This window comes from Amblyomma mixtum, chromosome 1 (assembly GCF_055824585.1).
Source record: "Amblyomma mixtum isolate Tamu chromosome 1, ASM5582458v1, whole genome shotgun sequence".
Lineage (NCBI taxonomy): Eukaryota > Metazoa > Arthropoda > Arachnida > Ixodida > Ixodidae > Amblyomma > Amblyomma mixtum.
This window is the reverse complement of record NC_143012.1, coordinates 293,856,730-293,879,325: the sequence shown is the minus strand read 5'-3', so window position 1 is coordinate 293,879,325 and position 22,596 is coordinate 293,856,730. Positions and strand designations below refer to the sequence as shown.

Here is a 22,596-nt window from a genome sequence, read left to right as displayed (position 1 = left end):
ACACTTCTAAATGGCCAGCATGCTCTTTACCCTGCCTCCGAGCATTTTTTGCAATTTTGGTAGAGCATAAACCTTGTTCAGAAGAAGCTGTTCTAATGGCTTTGGCATCGTGCGCTGCGTTGCCCTCTTTGAAAGCAAGAATCGCCATTAGAACAAACATCTTTATGTTGAGTTTTTCTTTTACAGATTCTACTACGGAGACGTGCCCTTCATTGTAACAAAAGACTTGGACTTCTTAGAATTTGTCTTCGTTCGCAACTTTCAAAACTTCACGGATCGCGGAGTAAGTTTCATGACAGCAATTTTTTAATCGAAAAATAACATTTAGACAGCAGTAAAATCTTTGGCCGCTTCTAATTAAAACCGAAGTGTTTCTCTCTTTGATTTCTTTGTTTCAAGTTCATCATCAGTTTATCTGTGCCCATCTGTATTGGCATTTCCTATGCGCAGGCCTGTGTAGGCCATTTCAGAGGTCTTCCACATACCACGTGTTGCTTGCTCATGCACGTTACGTTTACTTATCATGTAGACTACGCTGCCGTCACTGAGCATTAACATGTGATCCAGAAATCTCTATTGTTATTCTAGGGGCCTAAAGAAACGGTGTACAGGCCGACTGAACCAACAGGGACATGCACGAAGGGCGAGAGAAAAGGGGTCGGGCACCTAACCATTCTGGTTTGGAGCGAGAGCAGTACTTCATGAAGTCGAACCGGCTCGCCAGTTTGTGTGATGCTTGACTCTGATGGTGACCTTAAGAGAACCATAAAAATAAATATTATAAATAGATCCTCGACCCCGATTTGAACCCCGCGGCGGCGCGAACAGTTTAGATTCGCAGGTCGTCACTACAGGAAAGCACTGGGATATCGCCGCAGCCGGTTTCGTCTCGGGTTAAACTGGGGCACACTCTCCCCAACAAATTACCAACTAGCCCAACAAGAAGTTCTTTCGCACTGTGCGTTTCACGTCGTCTGCTTCATTACCTAATACTATTACAAAACTAATATTCGCGCTTTAAGCTATGTGGCGTTAGTGACAGCGAAATTGCACTGCTTGTGTTGTCGTGGACATCATTGTGGCGGAAGCACGGCACTAGACCAATACGCGTTGGCGTTGACAACACTGCTGAAGAATCGAGGCACTGTAGCGTAGTCCACCGGCATACATGGGGTAAATTGACACTGAAGACAAAAATTTGCAGACGAGACGTGCATAACCGGCTCCCTGAGTCAGTGGACACCTCAATCGTGATTTTAATTGCGTGGCGGTGGTGACCACCTGCAAAAAAAAAAAACTGCTTTTGCACAATATTTCGGTCTTAGCAATGCTAAACCATCACTCTATTTTTTTGTCCCTGTATGTGAGAAATCTCCATGCTCTTCTTATCCATGGATAGTTTTTGTTTCTTAAGGCAGCATGGAATCAAAAAGATTTATCGTAGTATTAGGTCTCTAGGCCAAACACGTCTTCTCGCTCAGCTTATATTCCAAATGCTTGTGTACGAGAGCATTCCAGCTGTTTCTTCACACTCTCTGCAACATTTGCGTGTACCAAATCGCCTTGCAATGCATCGTTACAGGGTATTGCCAAGACGTTTTGTTTGGTAATCGCTTTCAGTTAGTTTTGTTCCCGGACAGCTTGGTGTTGTGTTTAGTTCAGTTGAGTTGTTGTATGCTACAGGTGGAATTAGCCTTGCTTATTCTGCCGGCAATTGCTCCACCGTAGCGTCACATATATGGTAATAATGTCCTAAAACCGGTCAAATATGCCCCGCTGTGCACACAGTCGCTTATAATAACACATAGGCCACTCCCGCAGTCACCATCTATACACACATTCACTCACAGCACAACATAATCCACTCCAGAAGTCACCATCTATACCCACATTCAGTCACAGTAGACCATAGTCCATTGGTGTTGATGCGATGCATAATAGCTTCCAGGTTCGCTTCACCGGGCGAGCCATTCACTTTTATGTTTGCGCCGCCCGATTAGCTCGCTCGCGAATATTGAAGACCATGCAAGCGTAACCGAAGTGTTCAGAGTTGTTCCTCGTGATGAACGACTTTTTGTTTTTGTTTTTTATGTACACGACGTGCATCGAGTATAATGTTGCAGTGCCCATACAATGAAAATTTGAGTTAGAGGTCCTAAGTTTCAGCATGTTATCGTTAATGATCCCTGAATTCCACAGATGTAAACTAAAACCTGGTAGATAAGTACAAATAAACGCGATTAGTGTTTTCAACGACTTGGAAATCTGTTCACTTTACGAGCCTCTAAAAACGATAAAATCATGCGTCGTGCTGAGGTGTAAATCAAACAAGACTAAAACGTTTTGAGCAGTACTTCATTTTGTAGAAGCACAGCGGTTGAAATTCTAGAGTATCAGGTTGTGGACTATAGATTTTCCACTTGTAATCCTAAAGCATTTCCTCTGTTTCTCTGGCAATTGGAGTTTTGGTATTGCTTTGGGAAATACGTTTGAGACGTAGTTGTGCGGTAGTGTAAAGTTTGAAACATTTGTAAGCAGAAACAAAACTACCTTTCTACATTTATGACAATCTCCTGTGTATGATGATATGCCGATCGTTACAGGGTTCAATAAAATACGACCGAGAGCAGTTGGCATTCAGATACCAACATTCCAAGTGCGCCCACCACTTTTACCGCCGACGTGGTTTTTTTCACTGAGGGCGCACGCTCCTCAAACAACAGTTCGGTGTGAGCCATTCATCCGCCTTCATCCTTGCCTTCCATTATCATCACGTGACGATATCACAGATAGAGAGAGAGAACTCTTTAACAAGGCCAATAGGGGAGGTGTTGATCGGAGGAGAGATGAGAGTGGGATGCTAAGGAAAGAAAGAGGCAGCGTGCAAATGACAGGTGATGATCTCGTACTGCACTGAGTTGCATAGACCTACCAGAAATTCATTCACTAGTCAATCGCGCATATTTAAAAGTTTACCAAACGCTGTTATGTCCAGCCTACACACGCACGAATATCACTAACTCATACTCCAGAGATGGGCTTGTAGGCACGCACGTTTTGATGCACACACGGATGCACATGCAGCTTTCGCAGTGTTATCAACACAGTCTGCGCAGTGAACGTTTAGATACGCGTGCTTCAAGCTTGTGCACGCACGATCACGTTCACACGCACGCACATGCACGCATGAGCACGCGAACGCACATGCACACCATATGCACACGAATGCGCGTGCAAGCATGGCCCGGGACCCACCCCACATATGTGCGTGTGGTCCGCACTGCTAATCGTGCCCACTTTATATGTATATGCACAGCAATCATATGATTTCAGAGGTGGGTGTCTGCGCCTGGGTGATGTGAAAACTGGAGAACAGATTTTGTCGCACACCTACCAACAGTGACTTTCGGCCTGGCGCCTGAGAAATTTTCCTCAGGATGACAGCGCAAGGCCAACAGTCCGAGCGTGCTCTCCTCGCATCAGCATAACGAGGGCACTCGCAAAGAATATGATGAATTATCTCTTGGACATGGCAGTGCGAACAATTCGAGTTTGTTTACAATTCCGATGGTGTGGAAACAGCGTCTTCACAACGTGACGCCAAGCTGTAATCGATAGTGCAGGGCCGCTTGGCGCCGCAGGACGTTTAAATGGAAGGGGAATTGTAATCCAACATCTAGCCTGCAGAAGCGGTGGTTACGGTTGACATCTTTCCTGTGCAATTCTATGGCAACTTGCATTGGATAACACAGCAATGTTGCTACGTCACATCTGAAGAATGCTGCTTTGATTAAATCCCATCAGCATGAGCCAACTTAGCTTCAGCGTCAGCGCATTCGTTTCCCGCTATTTCACAATGGCGGGGTGTCAACCGTATCCTGACCGCATGGCTTCGCTGAAAAGCGCCGGCTAGGAACCGCATGATCTGATCGACTCACAGCTCGTAGATTCATTGCTGCATGTTCTCGTATGTAATGATGAATTGTAATGATGCTCTTCAGTTATAAAAACTATGGTTCATTGCTTTGCGGTCTGCTGACCAATATAGAGGACAGCCTCTCGTGTGCCAGCGTATTCCGATGTTGTGGAAGACGATATAGGCACAAGCGTAAACATATGTAGCGTATGGCAGCTACAAAGAATTTTTTTTTTGTTTTTTGCAGCTATTGCTGACTCTGGAAAAGTATCATCCTGTCCTGCGGAACGCTATTGTCTATGCTGACGGCATGCAGTGGCGAAACCTGCGTCGCACTGTCGCTTCGGGCTTTACACCCATGAAGCTGAAGCAAGTAGGTCACAATCCATTCACCGCAGATCACGTGTATTTAGACAGTTAACCGCCCTACGGAAATCTGGCAGTCCTTGATATCAGGGGATCAGGAAACCATATTCACAGCGCTGGGTTAGTCTTTATGATGCCGACTGCACGTACCAGAAAAACGTGGAGTCGTAATCCTTGTGAGTCTATTTTCTCCTACACCCATCAAAGCCACAACAAGCGATATCGAGTATTTTATAGATCACGCGGCACAGCAAAAACGACCGTACTGTCAGTGGCATTGTACCTAAGGCTTTAGGGTAGCTAGCCAGTATACCAACAAATAATAGGTGCTAAGAGGTAAAACCAATCTTTTCCTTTTGATTATATATCCCGTTCCCTCTAACCGAAGAATCGGCGCTCACTGCTCTTAAAAATTATCGGCTGAAACATTCGATAGTGTAATTTTCGATACCAGCCAGGGCAGAAAGATAGCAAAGTTGGGGGTTGAAGTCCCCCGTCTGACGCTCCGCTTGACTTATTCGTCTTTAAAACTCCATCGTCTACGACAATATCCAGATGATAAAAAAACAAAATAAACTTCTGAGGGTAATCCGGGTATAGGACAGTATTCATAATATATCTCTTCCGATAACAATCTTTCACTGTTTTTTGAAAACATTTTGGAAAGCCGTACCAGCCTGAAACTATCAGTGTAAATCCTGTTTATTTATTTTGACGGATGCTTATTTACTTTTACCTAGTCTCTCTCATCAAGCCAGGTTTTGGATGGATAAGAGACTGCCTCCCATCTATGCACGCCTTCTTTTCTGACTGGCTACTATCTCCGGGCAGATGATGACGGAGGTGCAGAAAAGTGCCGACATATTCGTGGACATCGTGGAAAAGCTCGCCGACAGCGGCGAGGAAGCCAACGTGTCCTCTCTCTATCAGCAGCTCTCCATGGACTATGTTGGACGCGCAGCGTTCGGCGTCGATTACAGCTTCCAGAAGAGGCCCGATAGCGCCTTCGCTGCTGCTGCCAACTCGGTGGTGAGGGGAGTCATGAAGGGACCTCTTCACATGATCTGCCGTGAGTGAATAGTGGACGTCCAATCTGGGGTACAGAGATGTGAGACTGTTTGCTTAACACATTTTCGGCGCTGAGAGTAGAAATGTGAACTTGTTGGTCCCGGAATTAGCCCCGAACGCAAACACTGGGGCCGCTGTGATCGTCGCAGTGTGACGTCAGTGCGGCGGCCAGCGTGGCTGCTGTTTTCTTTCGTTTTCCCACGTTACAGTTTATAAATGCCGACCCACTGCCCGGTACCGCAGTGCAAATCACACAAAAAAGCTTGTGTTTGTTTCCACTCACGCATGAAGTCGTTAAAATTATTGATAGCCGAGTTTATTAAGTTAAGGATAAGGAAACAACCGCCAGCATCAACTATTGTGAGCGGCAAGCAATTTAAATGGAAGGACTTGGTGTGCCCTCTTACGACATTCTGGGTAAGAATTCAACCGATGCTTTTCTGTGCTGTTCGTTAGTGACCCTATTATTGATAAATATAAGGTAACAAGTATAGTGACCTATTGGCTCAAGTTTCTCTATAGGTCGACTTTCCTCACGTCCAAGCAATGCAAAGTGATTGCATCTGGGATCGACGAGGTGGCGACTGTCGTTAATTGAGCGATACAGGTGTAAGTGATAAGCTCGGTTGGTGGCAGCTAGAAGATCCAAATTTATGAAGGTGTTGCATATGAGGTGACATTCATGTGTGGCGCATCAGCGAAAGGTTGTGAAGCGTGTTAGAATAGTATATTTTATGAACTGAACACAGCCGCTGTATCTATCTTTTAGTGAAAGGAGAGGAAGGTGCGAAAGAGTTTCCATGTTAGCGATGGAAGACGCCCGGTCATAATTCTTAACAATGTAGTGAACAGACTGATTCCGGGCAGCCTCAACTGAGGTTACTAGAGATTCTGGGCTGGGATCCCTTAGAAAGGCTACGTGATCAAGTTTAGAATGATTAAGTTTTCTGTAAAATTGCAGTTAAAGGGTTGAAATGACGTACAGGAAACATGGTTTTAAACAGTCCTGTTAACATTGCTAGTTATACAGCCGATAGGCTGCTACCTTGAAAGGTTACAAGAAATGTAGACATCTGAGCATTTGTACGACAGTAACCGCCAAATGTAGGTGTCTTGCAGGTTGCAAGAAGGTGCGTCAAAGTTATTTCGCAACACCAGGATTTTTTTACACTTGTTACAGTTTAGTCATTAGCTAATTTTTGTAGCATGCAGTGATTGAGCTGAGCTCCGACTGGATAATTTTTTCTTCGTCATGGCTTATTATTTAGCGGCAACTCACATAACCACCAGCAAAAAGACCAATGCGTTATTGAACTCTAGTGAGTGGGTCATGAACATAAATTGAAAATAGTATTGGCGACAGAACGAAGCCTCTCGCTTTACTAGGCTGTGTACATTGGCAACTGGGATTTTTGTCAAACCCTAGCTGCTGCACGTTTATTCGCCCATAATGAGGACAACCATAACATAAAATATATAAGTTAATCACAGTCGACGCAGGAAAAGGGTACAAGCAACGGTACAAACGGTAAGTAGGGGAGCTGGACTTACCTTCATCTGAAATATAATGGTTTAACATGCAGGGCATTTCTTACGTGAACTCTTTGCTTTTTTCCTGTGCGACAGAGAGCACCACCAGGCTGGGACCTTTAATGCAACCACTGTGTTGGATCAACATGCTCCTCGGCGCCTATGTTACGATGGCTTTGGTCAATGAAACTTCGAAAGTGATTGAGCTCAGAAGGAAAAACCCTAAGGCAAGTACTTCGCTACAAATTAGTTAATACAACTTTGAGCTAGATTAGCTACATCCCCGACGCACCATGGAGGATAATAGAACCTATGACATACAGAAAAGCCTCTCTCGATTCTCTGACTCTGAGAGAGTAACATTTTGCGCAAGTGTTTCATCATCATTCAGTAGTTTCTCGCTCTTTATATAGTCTGCCGCGCAGCGAGCAGGAGGACGAAACCGGCGACTGCGCATGCGCTACTTCCAGCTTTTAGCACAAAAGACAGTTCCAGACACTTCGTATACATTGCAGAAAAAGATCTCGGCATCACATCACTTCAGCGCAACGGCCACATTGTAAGCAGCCCCCGTGCTAAATGCGCACAGCAACTCTCGATGAGAACTATGTGATACAGATAAGTGAAGAAAGGAAACAAAAGAAATATCACATTGCATAACATTAGCACGGCAGAAATTACACAGGAATAAAAGAAGGCGCGGAGAGGAAAAAGGCGGAATGGAATAAAAATGAGGCGAAAGAAATTTTAAGTGCATAGCGCAGCAAAAGCATCGTAAAATTGGGGGAATGACATGCCAACACGAGGTGAACTGAACGAATAAAACTGATGCGTCGAAACAAAAACATAGCTCTTCGTAAAGCACGTGGTAATAAAAAGTCAATAAGAAACTCCATAGAACGGAAGGAAAAAAATTAAAAAATTTGACGTTTGGTCTTTCTCAGTTTACGTCCCTACACAGCTCGAGCACCTTGAATAATGGAGAAAAAACTACATTTATGGTAGCACGACGGCAGATTTTTTTAGTAATGAGATTCTCCAAATATTTAAGGTAGTCAAGCAGAACTTTTTGCTGGGCTAGTTGGTTCATTGTGATATGAGTGAAAACAGCGCGAAAGAAGCCCTTGACAATAAAACGATGAAACAGAAAATACTGAATGATTGAAACACACATAGTCAGCAATAAAAACTTAGCAATGTAGTTCTAAAAAGGCAAGTTCACTCCCGTACAATGATTTTGACGCGTCACTGACACATTCCAAGCCCTTTCTTTTTATAAAGAAGGCTTCCTTTAACTCCCGGGCTACGCTGTCTCTACTTCTATCTAGAACAACAGTTTCGCGTAAACGAGGCATGCATTTGCATTCTTTGCAATGAAGCGTGAGATTGGAGCCAGTGCCTTTTTCGAGTGATCGCTCGTGTTCCCTTAAACGTTCGTTCAAGCACCTATTGGACAAACCGGAAGGTGCTTGAACGAACGTTTAAGGGAACACGAGCGTTCACTCGAAAAAGGCACTGGCTCCAATCTCGCGCTTCATTGCAAAGAATGCAAATGCATGCCTCGTTTACGCGAAACTGTTGTTCTAGATAGAAGTAGAGACAGCGTAGCCCGGGAGTTAAAGGAAGCCTTCTTTATAAAGAGAAAGGGCTTGGAATGTGTCAGTGACGCGTCAAAATCATTGTACGGGAGTGAACTTGCCTTTTTAGAACTACATTGCTAAGTTTTTATTGCTGACTATGTGTGTTTCAATCATTCAGTATTTTCTGTTTCATCGTTTTATTGTTAAGGTCTGTGCATTGTTTTAGCCCCACGATGTCATATTCAGCCAGTTTTTATTCCTTTCACAATTTCATTTCGTCAGCTTTTATCGGTTTTATCCTTGTTACCCGCTATTGATGTTTTATCCGTTTTTATGGCTCTTTACACCTTGTTACTTTCACTGTTCATAGTCATCAAGTGTATCTCTTTTTTTTATCATCCCTTGTTTGATTCAGTTGAATTTTAGCTTGTTCACCCTGTTATGTTTCTTTCGCTTTTATGGCTCGTTACACCATGTGACGTTGACTGCATCTGATTATCTTTGCCACTGCCTTCCTATATATTGTACGAGTTTCGCTCAATAAACATTCAGTTGCCAGTTCAGCGCTCTTTCCTGTCCCTTCTTCGTTTCGCCTTCGGGCTTCTTTTGCGCTGTTTTCACTCATATCACATTTAAGGTAGTAACTACTTTTTCTTTTTTTGTAGAAAGGATTTTTTACCGTGTGCCACCATCTCTGTTTAGGCTTTGAGCAGGCGCTCAGCGTCTGGTATTTGCTTTTTTTTCTGCTTTGTATACCTTTTTATCACGGAAGATTGATTTCTGTGCTGACGTAATCCTTAGAAATGGATGTTTTCGAGGTGCTTAGTTTCAGTCTTCTAAACCTACGTGGAATTGAGCCACCTGTTTACCACGGGGCGAGTTTGCTGAAGTAATGTGGTGCCGAGGTTGTGTCTACGATCCGGAAGCGTCTTTTCTGCACGAAACCTGCAAGTCCCGCATGTGTTCTCGTCATCTTCGCAATTGTCACAGTTGTACTGCACACCGACGTCATGTGGAAGCAACTATTCAGCACATCGCTTCTTCTTCAATTACCCTCACTTAGTTTGCTAATTCAAGCGTTAATTAGAATAACTCTACATATTGTCCTTATTTACGCTCAGAATATCTGCACATGACAAGGGTGATCATGGGGAATGCAGAAGGTTACAAGCGGACAGACGCAACCACGCCGACAGCTACCACGCGTATGCAACGTGACACTGAAACAGCTTTCTGCTGTATTCGCCGTTAGATGCTGAACAAAGTGACGTACGGCGCCAGCACTAGTTACCGCCGTTGAGGACCCTGGACGCCCTCTACGCCAATGACGCCGCAGAACCGCGATACGTGCCCTTAACGACCATGGCAGTGAAAAAAAAAAATATTCTGGGAAATCTGGAGCTGCTGATTGTGTTGGTTTTATTTACGCGCGCCCTGCATAGTGGCAAATTATACTTTACGGTGTTGCCAGAAGTATAAACATGTGATAGTTGAATCTCGATTGATGCAAGTATGAAACAATTTTTTGCCATAACCACAACATAACGGTTCAAATTGCTTGTCACAGCTCCAGAAGCCCGATGTTCTTCAGAACTTGTTGGATGCCGAGTACCAAGAGGAAGACACCCCGAGTTCCACAGACGCTGTAAAAACAGGTAATGCGGCCGGCAAGGTGACTCAGTAAAAGCGTAGCCTATGGTCTATAGTAGCAAGGTCAGTGGTATCCACGGAAGCAAAAGCCGCTCGAACAAAGCGACATAGTTAGCCGGAATCTTTAAACCCCAAAAGACCCGTGCACATTAAAACGCACATTTTTTCTTTTTACAGAACTTTAAAAAAACGCACCACTTCAGCAGCCCAAGTGCTATTGGCAGTCATATAGCACGCACTACGTTCTCACGTAGTACAATTTTTAAGAACTGTGTAACAATAGGGGTTCTCTGAGCAGCCTTCATTGCTGGTCGCTTTGTCTAGGTCACCCTTGTGCAACAAACGACAGGTTTGCTGCCAAGTTTTTCGTGCCTCAAAATGACATTCTTAGTGCACAGGCATTCATAAGTGCAAAGTTTAACTAAATATAGTACCGGTCATAAGGCGTTGTCGCTGCTTTGTGGAACCACAAATGCCCGAAGCAAAGAGGATGGAGAAAAGTTAGAGGAAGAACTGTTCGACCTACGGCTGCGATTTTTTTTCCTGTATGCTCTCACGGGAACCCTCAGACTTCAAACTTGTATTTTGATTAACGCTGATTGGTCGGGTCTGATGATGTTAAGCTATTTTAAAGTTGGTCAGCCTGTAGCCGGACATTTTTCCCACCGCCACCATCCGTGAGACTGCTTAAAATGTCATTAAATCTCAGAAGGCGCATTAAAAGCATGTATGTACATATCAGTGGCTTAAAAGGGAAAAGTAGAAGCTTTAATTTCGCACATATGCCATTCAGCAGTATCAAGATCTGCTTCCTTCGACTTGAAGCAACACGCATACATGTCAGATCAGTGACTTTACCATGCTGAGGCCAACGCTGTTTAAAGGGACTATGCAATAAATTAAAAGTCACTAGTAAATGTTTTCAATACTTAGAAATGATGCTAAGAAGCATTCACACCAAGTATGAGTCTTCAAAACTAGGCCGGGAATTTATCATGAATTTTTAAAAACGGCATTTTTTAAAATTCGCGGGCCGATTGGTGTCTTCGTGGAGACCGAATTTGAAACTAAAATCGGGAAAATAGACGTCACTAGTCCCGTGACGTCGGCAGGCCACTACACGTTGCCACCCGCTGGAGCCACGGCAGCCACGACGTCACGGGTACGCTTCCGGTAGCCGTGAAAATCGTCTGCTCGAGCCGCCGCGCGACCCGCGAGCCAGGCCATTGCCTTCACGTATATGTTTTCAATTTACCTCTGCCGCCTCTTTCTGTCAGGAGTTCGGGAACCACTCGCAGTGCCTTTGTCGCAGTGACAAGAAATCCGACCTGCGACGCAATCCAGGAAGCCGAAGAGAGACCGGAGAGACGCTGCCGACGCTGCTGCTGGGGTGCTGGGTGCGACAACCGGAAGTCGCAAACCAAACGTCAGGGAATGACGTATTAGTGGGCGGGGCCCAGTCCCAGAGCTGTTTTCTTTATTTTTTCTTGGTGCTGCGCGCGTATGAGTTGAGAGGGGAGAGGAGGAGTGTGATTTTTAACCGTCTATAACTTCGTTATTTTTGATGCTAGCTCAAAAATTCTTGTGCTGGGCTGACGAGTGATGGAATGCCTATCTCTCGTCTGCTTTCTGTAATCGCAATTAATTTACTGCATAGTCCCTTTAAGACACCCCTAGTAAAATCTACCACACACATGAGGTCTGATTTTTGGCGGCTGATGATCTTGTCCGATTTAAGGAGGGAATACAAAGAGCAAATATCACCTGGAAAAAAAATGCTCAGACTGCACCTTTACAGAATGACTGTCTCGTCCAAAAATGCTACTGAGTCCAGCCACACTACGGCAAAATATTTTCCCGTCCTTTCGCAGGCACATGTTTTTCTGTAGTATTGTGAAGTCGGCTGGTGTCACCAAGAAACTGTTTGTCACTACGACAAGAGACTGCGCAATGCTACAGAAATTCTGTCGTTACTAGAGACATTTCTATTGTTACTGCAAGTAAAGGTCCGCAAAAACCACAAAAAATCATTTGTAACGGCAGAAATATTTTTGTTTTCCGATAAGAACAAGAAACTTCCTTTTTCATTTATTTACAAATAATCCTGTTTTTTTTTGTTAGAGGCATAGCAGGGGTGGGTTATACAGCTTTTGGTTACAATTTCCTCAAGTAATATACTCAAGCAGATCGTTGGGCCCTCTGAGTGCGATAGCCTCCAAGCTGTTAGGCATGGCTCCAGGGTGATGTCGATGCATTAGGCAACTTTCCATTTACCGCAGATGTTTACCAGTGAACACGCTAGCCAAAGCTCACACAGAGTAACTGGGTTTTACAGGTGGCACATGGAAAAGCCGTTCGCTGACCACAGATGAAGTGCTTGTCAGCGCTGGCACCCTCTTCGTTGCAGGGTAAGAACACTTGATTAAATCGACTCTGTTTACGTAGCATTCAATCACAATCCCTTTTCAAGGTTAGTTTCAGTAGCTTGCTCTCAAGAATGCTAGTGAAAACTGTGAAAATAATAGGCATTATAAAAATTCTGATGGCTTTTGATGGGACACAAAATCTTACTGAAGCACAGTGCACCTAAAAGAAATTCTCGCGCTTTTCTACACAGCCGGCTGGATGCTGTGCACAGCATGCTGCCTTTATTATTTCCTGTCGTCGTCTTTGTGCACTTTCTTTGATTTCTACACAAGAAATTTTCGACTGCAAATTCTATGCTTCAAAAGAGTACGCGTTCCTTTGATGCAAATTGAAATTCATATCTGTCGCCCAATATTCATCGTTTTATCTGTAGGGAGACATCGACGCATAGCGGACAGTCGTTCAAGTGTATAAAATGCTTGAAAATACAACTCTCGGACGTAGTGCGACCCTCCACGCGGAAAAAAAGAAGAGAGAATGTACCAGACTTTTCCGGCAGCTAGTTTGCTTTTACACATTGGAATACGCTCCTGTCTCTTTCGCTCTCCCTCCTATGAAACTAAATCAGTGTTACATTGAGCTGTAATAAACGAAAGCATAGCGCGCTCGGATTACGGAAGATAGGAGCCGTCGAAGCCTGTAATGAGCGCTTCTCAATTAATCATGCTGCTAACAGGAGGTTTTCTGGAACAGTCAATGGGCACACTTTCAGTTCGAAAGCACTAATTAACGTGGTCGCAACCAATAATCTTGTGTAAAGCTCCGAGTAACTTATTTCGGAGGAGCATCGCGCAAACTGCCGTCAGTGGGAGGAAGCTCGGATAAGTTTGGAGTAGCGTCCCGCCAGCTGTAGCATATGGAAGGAAGGCGTCCCGCCAGCTGTAGCCAATGGGAGGAGGGCGTCGCGCTAGCTGCCGCCGAGTGGAGAGAGGGTGGGACGATTTAGAGGGAGAAACGCGGTTGCGCACTCATGCAGATACCGGAAAGAGGAGGCGAAGAATGAACACATGGCTTCACACGTCTACTCGGTTTAACTGCGTTAAAACCCTATGACTTTTACAAGCTCGAGAGCATCACCCTGCATTTCTACATGCAACAGAATAAGGCAGCTAGCAGACGGGCAAACAGCTGGAATTATTTTCCTCAAATTGCGCACTCATTTTCAGATACGAAACCATGTCTACGTCGCTGAGTTACATTACCTACCTTTTGGCTAAACACCCGGATGTCCAAGAAAAAGTTCGAAAAGAAGTCAACGATGCTGTTTCTAGCAATGCAAGTAGCACCATATTCTCAAAATTATATCTGTGCAGCACCTGCATTGCGGTTAAACACCCCAATGTGCCCATATTGACTTTTCCATTGTTCATATTCATGTTTGAGATGTTGCTAAGCCACCACAAAATCACTGTGACCTGCAAACTTGACCTGCAGGCTGCAAACTTTCGCATGCTTAGCATTTGTAGTGTACGAAGGTGTTTGGGGAAATTTTCTCGATGTCAGCTGAAGTTCTGCATTGTTGCCCGGAAACGGATATGTCCGTGGATCCCAAATGTTCGCTGAACATAACCTTGCGTTATGTCAAATTTCACTTTCCTGAAACACATTTACATTGGATTTAATAATGTGTGGGCGGAAAGAGCAATCGTCTGTTTGTGATTTCACTGTATAATTTGAAGAACGGTGGCTGGTTGCCCATCATAGGTATCTTTTCTTTATTTCTAATGGCTGGATCAGGCATGGAAGGGGAAGGTGTGTTTAAATGTAGACTGGCCAAAGGCTGACATCCGGGCTTAGTGTTATTTACACTTCTCGTTTGGAATCTCACAGTCTTTTCGTGTTTTCTTGCTGTTACAATTTACACCTGGTTTAAAAAACGTAGAGCTGCAGATCAAATTTTTAACTTTTACACTGTGAACCAGGTTCATTTTTGTTTTATGTAGGGACACATGGATTATGAAACCCTGACATGGAAGCTGCCGTATTTAGGGAAAGTCATCAACGAGGCCCTGCGCTTGTATCCGCCTGTGGTTCTGTGAGTAGTCTCTGGAACATATCTTAGTGTGGGCAGAGAAAAAGAAAGAAAGATAATGTTGCCCAGTCCACACCGCCTAAAGTCAGTGGAACAGAGTGAACGTTGTTCGGTTAAACGCCGCTGAGTCTCCTTGAGCGTACTGCAACTTCCTTCGCATATAATACTTCTTACCAGGTTCGCCACGAGAAAGGCTGTGAGTGACTTTGAGTACAACGGCGTGAAGTACAAGGCTGGGACGTGCATCATGTCTCCAACACTGCAGATCCATAGGGATGCACGCTACTGGCCAGACCCGCTGACCTTCGACCCGGACAGGTGCGATGCCCAGCGTCTCAATCCACCTCTCAATGTGACCTGCCGTTTCGTGGTTGATATGCAAGCGGAATTCGGGAGAGGGAACTGCCTCTGACAAGACATGTAATGCGCTGAGAAATTCCATTGGTCAACTAGAGTGAGAGTGGAGGCGGAAAGGGTAGAAGTGCAGTGGTAGGCGGTCGAGGCTTTGGCGGGACAATATGGTTATCGCGAGTGCTCATATGGTATGGCACCGCCTCATGTCCAGCAATTTTGGGCAAGAGGATTTACCGTTTATGAAGGCAGTTTTTTTATGTAATGTAAGATTCCACTATAACAATCAATATAACCGCAGATAACCCGACGGCAGTCTTGTATTTTTTTGTATTAATGGATTTGCTATTGTGAAAAGCGTTCCTCGTTGCTTTTCTAGGGTCGTCTCAACTGTTCGATGAGATCGTTGTAAACACTTTAAACTAAATATTTCGTTACATACCATGAGATGGACCATTACCTTCAATATTTTCATAACAATACCTACCAACATTCCAATATTCGAAATCTTTGTCCAAGATAAATAGACTTGGGGGCAAGACGGTAATACTGCGGATTTTTTGAAGAGATCTTTGTCCTCTGTGCGCGGTATCCTAATAATTAACATGTTTAAGTGACTTCAGAATCAGTGCATACTCAAATCTTAGAGTTTTTCTGTCCATTGCAGGTTTTCTTCCGAGAACGAAGGCAGTTTCCACAAGGTGGCGTACCAGCCCTTCGGAGTTGGACCCCGCAACTGCGTAGGAATGCGCATGGCCCTGTTGGAACTGAACTGCACCATCGCCCGGCTGGTTCAGCGGTTTCGTCTCGAGTTGGGATCTTCGCAAAGAGAGGTAAGTGATGCACACAAAAAAAATGGCCAAAAAATTGAGGGGAGATCAATTGGATTGATGTGGAGGAAAAGCGGCAGCATTTTTCTTTCACTATTCAGTCTTATGCATTTACTAATCAGTGCCAATTCTGATTTTATTCTTCTCCAATATATCCAGACACCTCATTATATCTCAAAGCGACTGGACCACTGCTTGCAGGTCAGGGAATTTTCTTGCAAGGGTGACGTCTTGCGTTATTCTTTTTTTGTTAGAACTGTTCGAGACTGGAACAGTTTGCATTCGAGCATTGTATGTATCACATCTAATGATGCATTTTTCCATGCACTGCAATAATTGTTTTATACCTCTAATGAAGTCTGTACCTCCCCCTTCCCCTGCTGTAATGCCCTGCGGGGCGATGCAGGTAACTAATAAATAAATAAATAAATAAGTGATCGGTTCTTTTGTTCATTTTTGGTCAGCGATTTTTAGTCCATCGTCGACGCTGAGAAGTTTTCGCTTCGATGACATTGAAAAAACGCTTTTAACCACTAAATGCTGTGCCGAACGAAGAAATGAAAAAAAAATTGTCTCTCGTCGAGAGTAGGTATCAGTATGAAATGCATGGCAGGAAAGGTGCAGTGCGTTCTAAGACGGCTAACAGATGGCTGTTCCCACTCCTAGATATCGTCCATGTATTCTCGGCTGCTGGATGTTCCGCTGCCATCAGAGGCTTCTCTCCCAGCAGGACAGCGCACTCGGCGTCCCTTGCCGTATTTGGTGCTTTCGGAATCACCCTGTTGAGTGGTGCATCTCCTGTGTGCTAGTCAGCACGCTGAGCGTCGCTGGCTTCATGACGCAACGCATCGTTCCAACGCTCATCTTCAGCCTTAGCGACTCGTGCGGCTGACTTCGACTGATTTCCATATTCCTTTATGGTTTATGGGGGATTAACATCCCAAAGCAACTCAGGCTATGAGGGTCGCCGTAGTGAAGGTCTCCGGAAATTTCGACCACCTGTGTTTCTCTAACGTGCACAGACATCGCACAGTACACGGTCCTGTAGAATTCCGCCTCCATCGAAATTTTACCGCCGGGCCCGGGATCGAACCTGTGTCTTTCAGGTCAGCAGCCGAGCAACATTACCTCTGAGCCACCATGGCAGCTAATGGGTTCTTTATGGGATCGACGACGAAGTGCAACTTACAATCCCAGGAGGGCGGCTTCTCAGTTATTGAAAATAGACCACTGCGGGCGCTTTCCTGATTGATACAATTAGTGACGATAATAACTGCAGTAAGTTCTGCACTCGTGTAAGAAGTATGGTGAAATAGATTAGCACTCATTACTGTAGTCCTTACTGAGATTACCATGGAGCACGAAGATCTGATGGCATTCAATGAGCCATCGGTGCAGACGTGCAACCGGTGTCCATGGTGCTCATGGAATAGTTTTGATTCGGTCAGCGATATCTCGACCTTCTTCGTGTTGCCGTTTATGGAAAGAGGCACACGAGGCAGGTGCAGGGTCCACAATGGAGAGGATAGTCTAAAGGAGGGTGTTGACTGATAAAGCAAAATAGTGCGATGTGCATCGAGTGCCAAGGTGGTGAGAAGGAACCCGGGAGAGGTGTCGAATATGTACCCTAACAGCGTAAACTATGAACTAGCTGCACCAGTTCGATATACTTAGTACCGACATATGCATGTTAATAAATCAAACAAAATTTGTAAATTGATTGGATTGGTTTGCTTTTTTGGTTTATTAGGGTTTAACGTTCCGAAGCGACTCAGGGTATGATGGACGCCGTAGTGAAGGGCTACGGAAATTTTGACCACCTGGGTGGCAGTCGGGATTCAGGCTAGGAGAGAGACCGTAGTGGAGTTGTCAGGATAATTTCGGCTGCTTGCACTGACATCGCACAGTATACGGGCCTTAGAATTCCACCCCCATCGAAATTCAGCCGCCGCGGCCGGGATCGAACCCGCGTCCTTCGGGTCGGTAGCCGAGTGCCGTAACCACTTAGCCACCGCGGCGGGTAAATTGAGGGGTGCTATGCACGAGCAGAAGACATCATTTATGGTCAGAACTTTAATCTCATTAGCTTAGCACTCAGTAATCAGTTTTATACTAAGACCTTGAAGTAATGACTGAAGAGTGCTAAGGTTTTTAAAGTTGGAGAAGCCGCCGCAGTAGTTCAGTGGTTATGATGATGATGATGATGATGATGATAGTGATTTTTTTATATCGCAAAAGCATCTGTAGCCAAACAGCGCTATGGCACAACATATTTTTGTTTGCTCAAGGTAGGGTCGAAGACCCTTTTCCCAAGCACTTAACTCTGATTAAGCCGAGCACCAGACCAGAGGAAAGCTTGTACCCATTGTATCAGCGGTGGGTACCCGGTGGCACTGGGAATTCAACCCTGCACCTCCCGCCTGCACCTCCCGCTGCACCGCCCGGCGGACGCATTTAGATCGACGTGAAATGCAAGTGGTCCGTGAACTGTACAATGTCAGTGCATGTTAAAGAACCCCGGGTAGCCGAAATTATCCTGACAACTCCACTACGATCTCTCTCCTAGCCTAAATCACAATGGGACGTTAAATCTCATGAACCAAACCTCAAGCAAACTATAAAGTCGGACCTATGTTATATCTGGCATTGCAAAACGTGCTTATGACTTCTAAATATAAAGTAGCAATATGGCCTACATTGATGCATTACCCGAAGAAAAAAACTATTGTTGCCAGCCTTATTAATAGCATCTCCTGAATTCTAGCGGGAACTTTGTTCTTATGATCGGTTAATCAGTCAGTTGTTCTGGCGCTCGGCTGCTGGCACGACAGACGCGGGTTCGACCCCGGCCGCGGTGGTCGAATTTCGATGGAGGCGAAATTTAGACGCCCGTGTGTTGTGCGATGTCAGCGCACATTACCGAACTCCAAGTGATCGAAATTTCTCGAGCCCTCCACTACGGCGTCCCTCATTGCCTGAGTCGCTTTTGGACGTTCACCCCCATAAACCATAGTTTAATAAATAATGATGACAGACAGACCTGAAATAGCGGCAAGTAGCATGCTAAACTTCCGACAAAAAGACAATAACTTTCTTTCGTGTAGAGGTAATTGTCTTTATAAGTCACTTTATGTTCTTATAACTGATGGGGTTTCCCCACATAGCAATAAATGGTCTTTAAATCAGAAGCAATTAATTAGTTTCGCTCACTCAGTGCTGTTAGAAAATCGTAAGAGTTTGGTCGCTGTCTTTCCTTGCTTTTGTTAATCTTCTTAGACGTTTGCCTACTTTTTCCCGACAGCTGCAAGTGGTTATTTCATATTTCCTTCTGTCTGCTTTGTACGAATAATATAATTAGTTTAGTCCTCCGAAAATTCTCGGTTCATTTAGCGAAGTAAAAGGGGGATTTCATGCTTCGGAGATTGCGAAAGAATTTAATTGTGTGTGTTTTAACGAAAGTGCTTACTTATGGACGGTTCAGAACCGATTCATAAAAAGAACCGTTTCAGATTTCTGATTATTTTTCGCACTTGCTTGCAGGACTGCCTGGATATTTATTCATGCGCTGTGGTTTCAAAGCCCACCGCTGGCCCCTGGATTGTCTTTCGTCGGCTCTGAGCCCTGAATGAGGCCGGAAAAGCGAGTTACCGGCCCGGCGCCCAAAAACAGTGTTGCTACCTGCAAGGATAGAAGACGGGTTGGCCGTGCAGCCGTGTCCTTGACAAAAGCGATCGGCAGTACTGTGGCATCGAAGGTTTTTAAATCTCATTCTTCAGGACTCATTATTTATGAGTTCATGATTGTTACTCTTTATGGTCTCGTTTATTTTTCATCTTTTTCAAAAAGTTCCTAACGGGCCTCACTGCAGCCAGTTAACAGTAGTTTTTCTAACTACGATGCCATGTTTCATAAATCGTGAAAAAAAGTCAATAAACGCCCAAAATGTAATAAAAAGCGAACTAAAGTGCTAGAATATACTACAATGTGCTGTACAAAGTGCTTCAATATACAACCTTTTTTCCACAAGCAATTTCTTGCCGTGACCAGAATAGGTAAGAAAAAAACGGAAGGCAAGTTTCACTTCTTTACTGTCATCCTGGCAAACTACGTCGAGAGGACAGCTTGACGTATCTACTTATCTCCAATAGAGAAAACAGCGGGGAACCAAAGCATACAGCGCCCAGCTGGGCTTCACAGGAACAGTCCAGAAAAGCAAGGACATACGCAGCCATGACCATCCAGGTGTTTCGAGGGGAAAATAATTCGATCGGCCAACGTTTGCTAGAGGCTTAATAAGCTCTGTGCATGGTGCGTGACTCATCAGCCCTTGTCCCGCGCCGGCTTGCCTGTGTGCACCTACTCTCGGCTGTTCATGGTTAGGTAGTTTAGTGCTTGGATCGAGAAATGCGTGTCGTGCGCTGTCTACGCACTGAAACAAATCGTCAGAAATCTTCCAATGCGGAACTGAAAAGCACAGTGCAAGTGCCGCAGGAATTGACTCGCACCAATCGTTTTTCCAATTGCCATTGAAGCCTATGTATTCTTTTGAGGTTATGTTCTTCTTCGTCGTCTAGTGGTCCTTTTTCTTTTCTATCTTTTATAGTTTCGAGCTCAAAGCAATTCCGTGGATAATGTACACTTCCTTCAACATGGCCCTAGATGCATTGTACCAGTTAAAAGACATAGCCATTTTCATTGTTATATTACGTTGACAGACTGTTGCCGTGCAGTGCGTGTGGATAAAAACGGTGTAATCTTGAGCTTCAAGCACTAAAACACATCGACGCATTGCAAATATATTAAAGTGAGAAAGAGTCTTGCAGGGCTTCGCTGATTTGTTTCTCAGGTTTTCTCCAAAATGCGTCATTCAAAAGATGTCTCACCAGCCCTCCGGCCTGGGTCAACGTCGTTGATTCGGCGTGCGCATGGCTTTGACAACCTTTAAGTAAAGGCTGGCCAGAATATTGATCAAGTTAAGGCTGGAACTGGGGGAGAAGCAAGAGGTGAGAACTGCGCGTATGCTATGGTCGTCAACTAAACTACACTTCTGGGACGCTCATTTCATTTTGGAGCAGAGGCTTTTAGGCTGCAAATCGGGTTGCTTCTAAACACTGAGAGGCTGCGGCGTAAGCTCGTAGTGAATAATATGGGAGAGCAGGAAAACATGGGCATGTATATAAAACAATGTATTAAAAATTGTATGTAAAACAGTGCTCTTGAGTAGGTAATACAGAACAGCGTCTAGAAGCAAAAACATAAGGCACAATATGAGGGTGTCTTGTGGCTATTACAACGCCATGGTAATAATTTCAGCGCAAAAGAACGCGCTTGAAGTTATATTTCTTATCGTGTTTTTTTCGCTCCCCCTAAAAAAAATGCTGCAACCATGGTCTGAGGGATAAGGTGCCGATGTGGTATAAAATTACAGTGCACGGCGTGTCCACTTATCCCCTTTCTCTGATCCTCTTAGGCGCAGGTCTGCTTTCTTCGACACACCATTTAACCATTGCCAAAACAAGCCGCAAATACTTATTTGTGCTGTGTGTAGGTGCAGACCTGAAGTTTTTCAGCGGAAACTGATGGAGCATTTTGTCCATTATGTTTCTAGCGATACGAAGCTAAATGAGCAGACACAGATGTAAACAACCTAGATGACACCGACGCTAAAGGTGAAGGCCTCGTGTGGCGTGTTGTAGATAACAGGAGTGGTCAGATCGGTGTCACAAGCTGATCCGCTTACCTCCTCGGGCCAGCCAATCAGCTATTCAGCGAAAGGGGCTCTGAGAGGTAGCTGTAAAAAGTAAACATGTAATCAAAGGGCACTTCTATGAGGCCTGGTCACGTGATTTTGAAGAAGGCGCCGCCTTGAGGCACGCCCGAGTGAATACGACAAGCCGGCCAGTGTCTTTTCGCTGCCGTCACGGTGTAGTGCTCGACAGAGAAAATCTACAGTGCAGGATAGTAGAGCACTGTGGTTTTCAGTCGAAAAGCATCTTGTTAGGCGCTTCAGTTCCAGATTTGGCCCTCATGTCCCGGCTTGAAGGGCTTGTGTGGAGTCTCGCTTTATTTGAAGAGCAGGGACGCTTCGTAGGAAAGCTGTACAAGAAAGCTTTATTCGGCACATTTACAACATGAATAAAGTTTAGTTTATGGGCTTGGTTTATGGAGGTTCAGCGTCCCAAAGCGACTCAGACTATGAGGGGCTCCGTAGTGAAGGGGTCCGGAAATTTCGACCACCTAAGCTCCTTTAACGTACACTGACATCACAGTACACGGGCCTCTAGCATTTCGCCTCCATCGAAATTCGACCGCCGCGGCGGGGAGTGAACCCTCTTCTTTCGGTTCAGCAGCCGAGTGCCCTAACCACTGATCCACAGGCGCTGTTTTTTCCACCCAAAATGATCCACAACGGCAGAATAGCGTGAATAAGTTGCCTACTTAAGCGAGAAGCAGATAAAATGCGGAGGTTACAGGAGGACGCCATCTGGCCCGTTAAATAGCGCCCATGGTTCCTAGATCATTTTGCGGGGAATCAAGCTCGGAGTTTATAGCACAATCCGGGCGCCGCTCGTTGTACGCTTAAGCACCGCTTGCAGCTAGCGGCATCACGAGCGCACACAACCTAGTTACTTCTGTGCTCGAGAGGACGGTGGTACTGCACGAAGGTCAGGGTCTACTTCGAAGGCTAAACTTTTACTGAAACTGACGATAGGAATTCATCGTTGCTGCTACAGATGTCACGCATCGCTGTTTTCACGCGACACCATCACCCACGTCCGCTGGAATCATCGGGCAAGAGCATCATTCATTCATTTTATATTGGAGCGTCTTAGTGATTTCTCCGCT

General features: G+C 44.9%; 2 protein-coding genes across 2 annotated transcripts in view; both read left to right on the top strand.

Moving 5' to 3' along the window:
* The window catches only part of LOC149372092 (uncharacterized), a 54,842-nt gene extending 54,556 nt beyond the window's left edge, over nucleotides 1-286 (top strand). Inside the window, exon 27 of the mRNA XM_089581606.1 lies at nucleotides 187-286. The gene's annotated coding sequence lies outside the window, so the exon portion shown is untranslated. The remainder of the gene's footprint in view (nucleotides 1-186) is intronic.
* LOC149372091 (cytochrome P450 3A14-like) lies at nucleotides 214-19,498 on the top strand. The gene is made up of 11 exons (XM_089581593.1): nucleotides 214-283; nucleotides 4,164-4,289; nucleotides 5,114-5,351; nucleotides 6,977-7,107; nucleotides 10,028-10,115; nucleotides 12,446-12,518; nucleotides 13,704-13,812; nucleotides 14,481-14,572; nucleotides 14,747-14,887; nucleotides 15,588-15,753; nucleotides 19,291-19,498. The coding sequence occupies exons 2-11, from the start codon at nucleotides 4,227-4,229 to the stop codon at nucleotides 19,366-19,368; spliced, it is 1,179 nt and encodes a 392-aa protein (XP_089437719.1). The 5' UTR covers nucleotides 214-283; nucleotides 4,164-4,226; the 3' UTR covers nucleotides 19,369-19,498.
* Nucleotides 19,499-22,596: the final 3,098 nt, after the last annotated feature.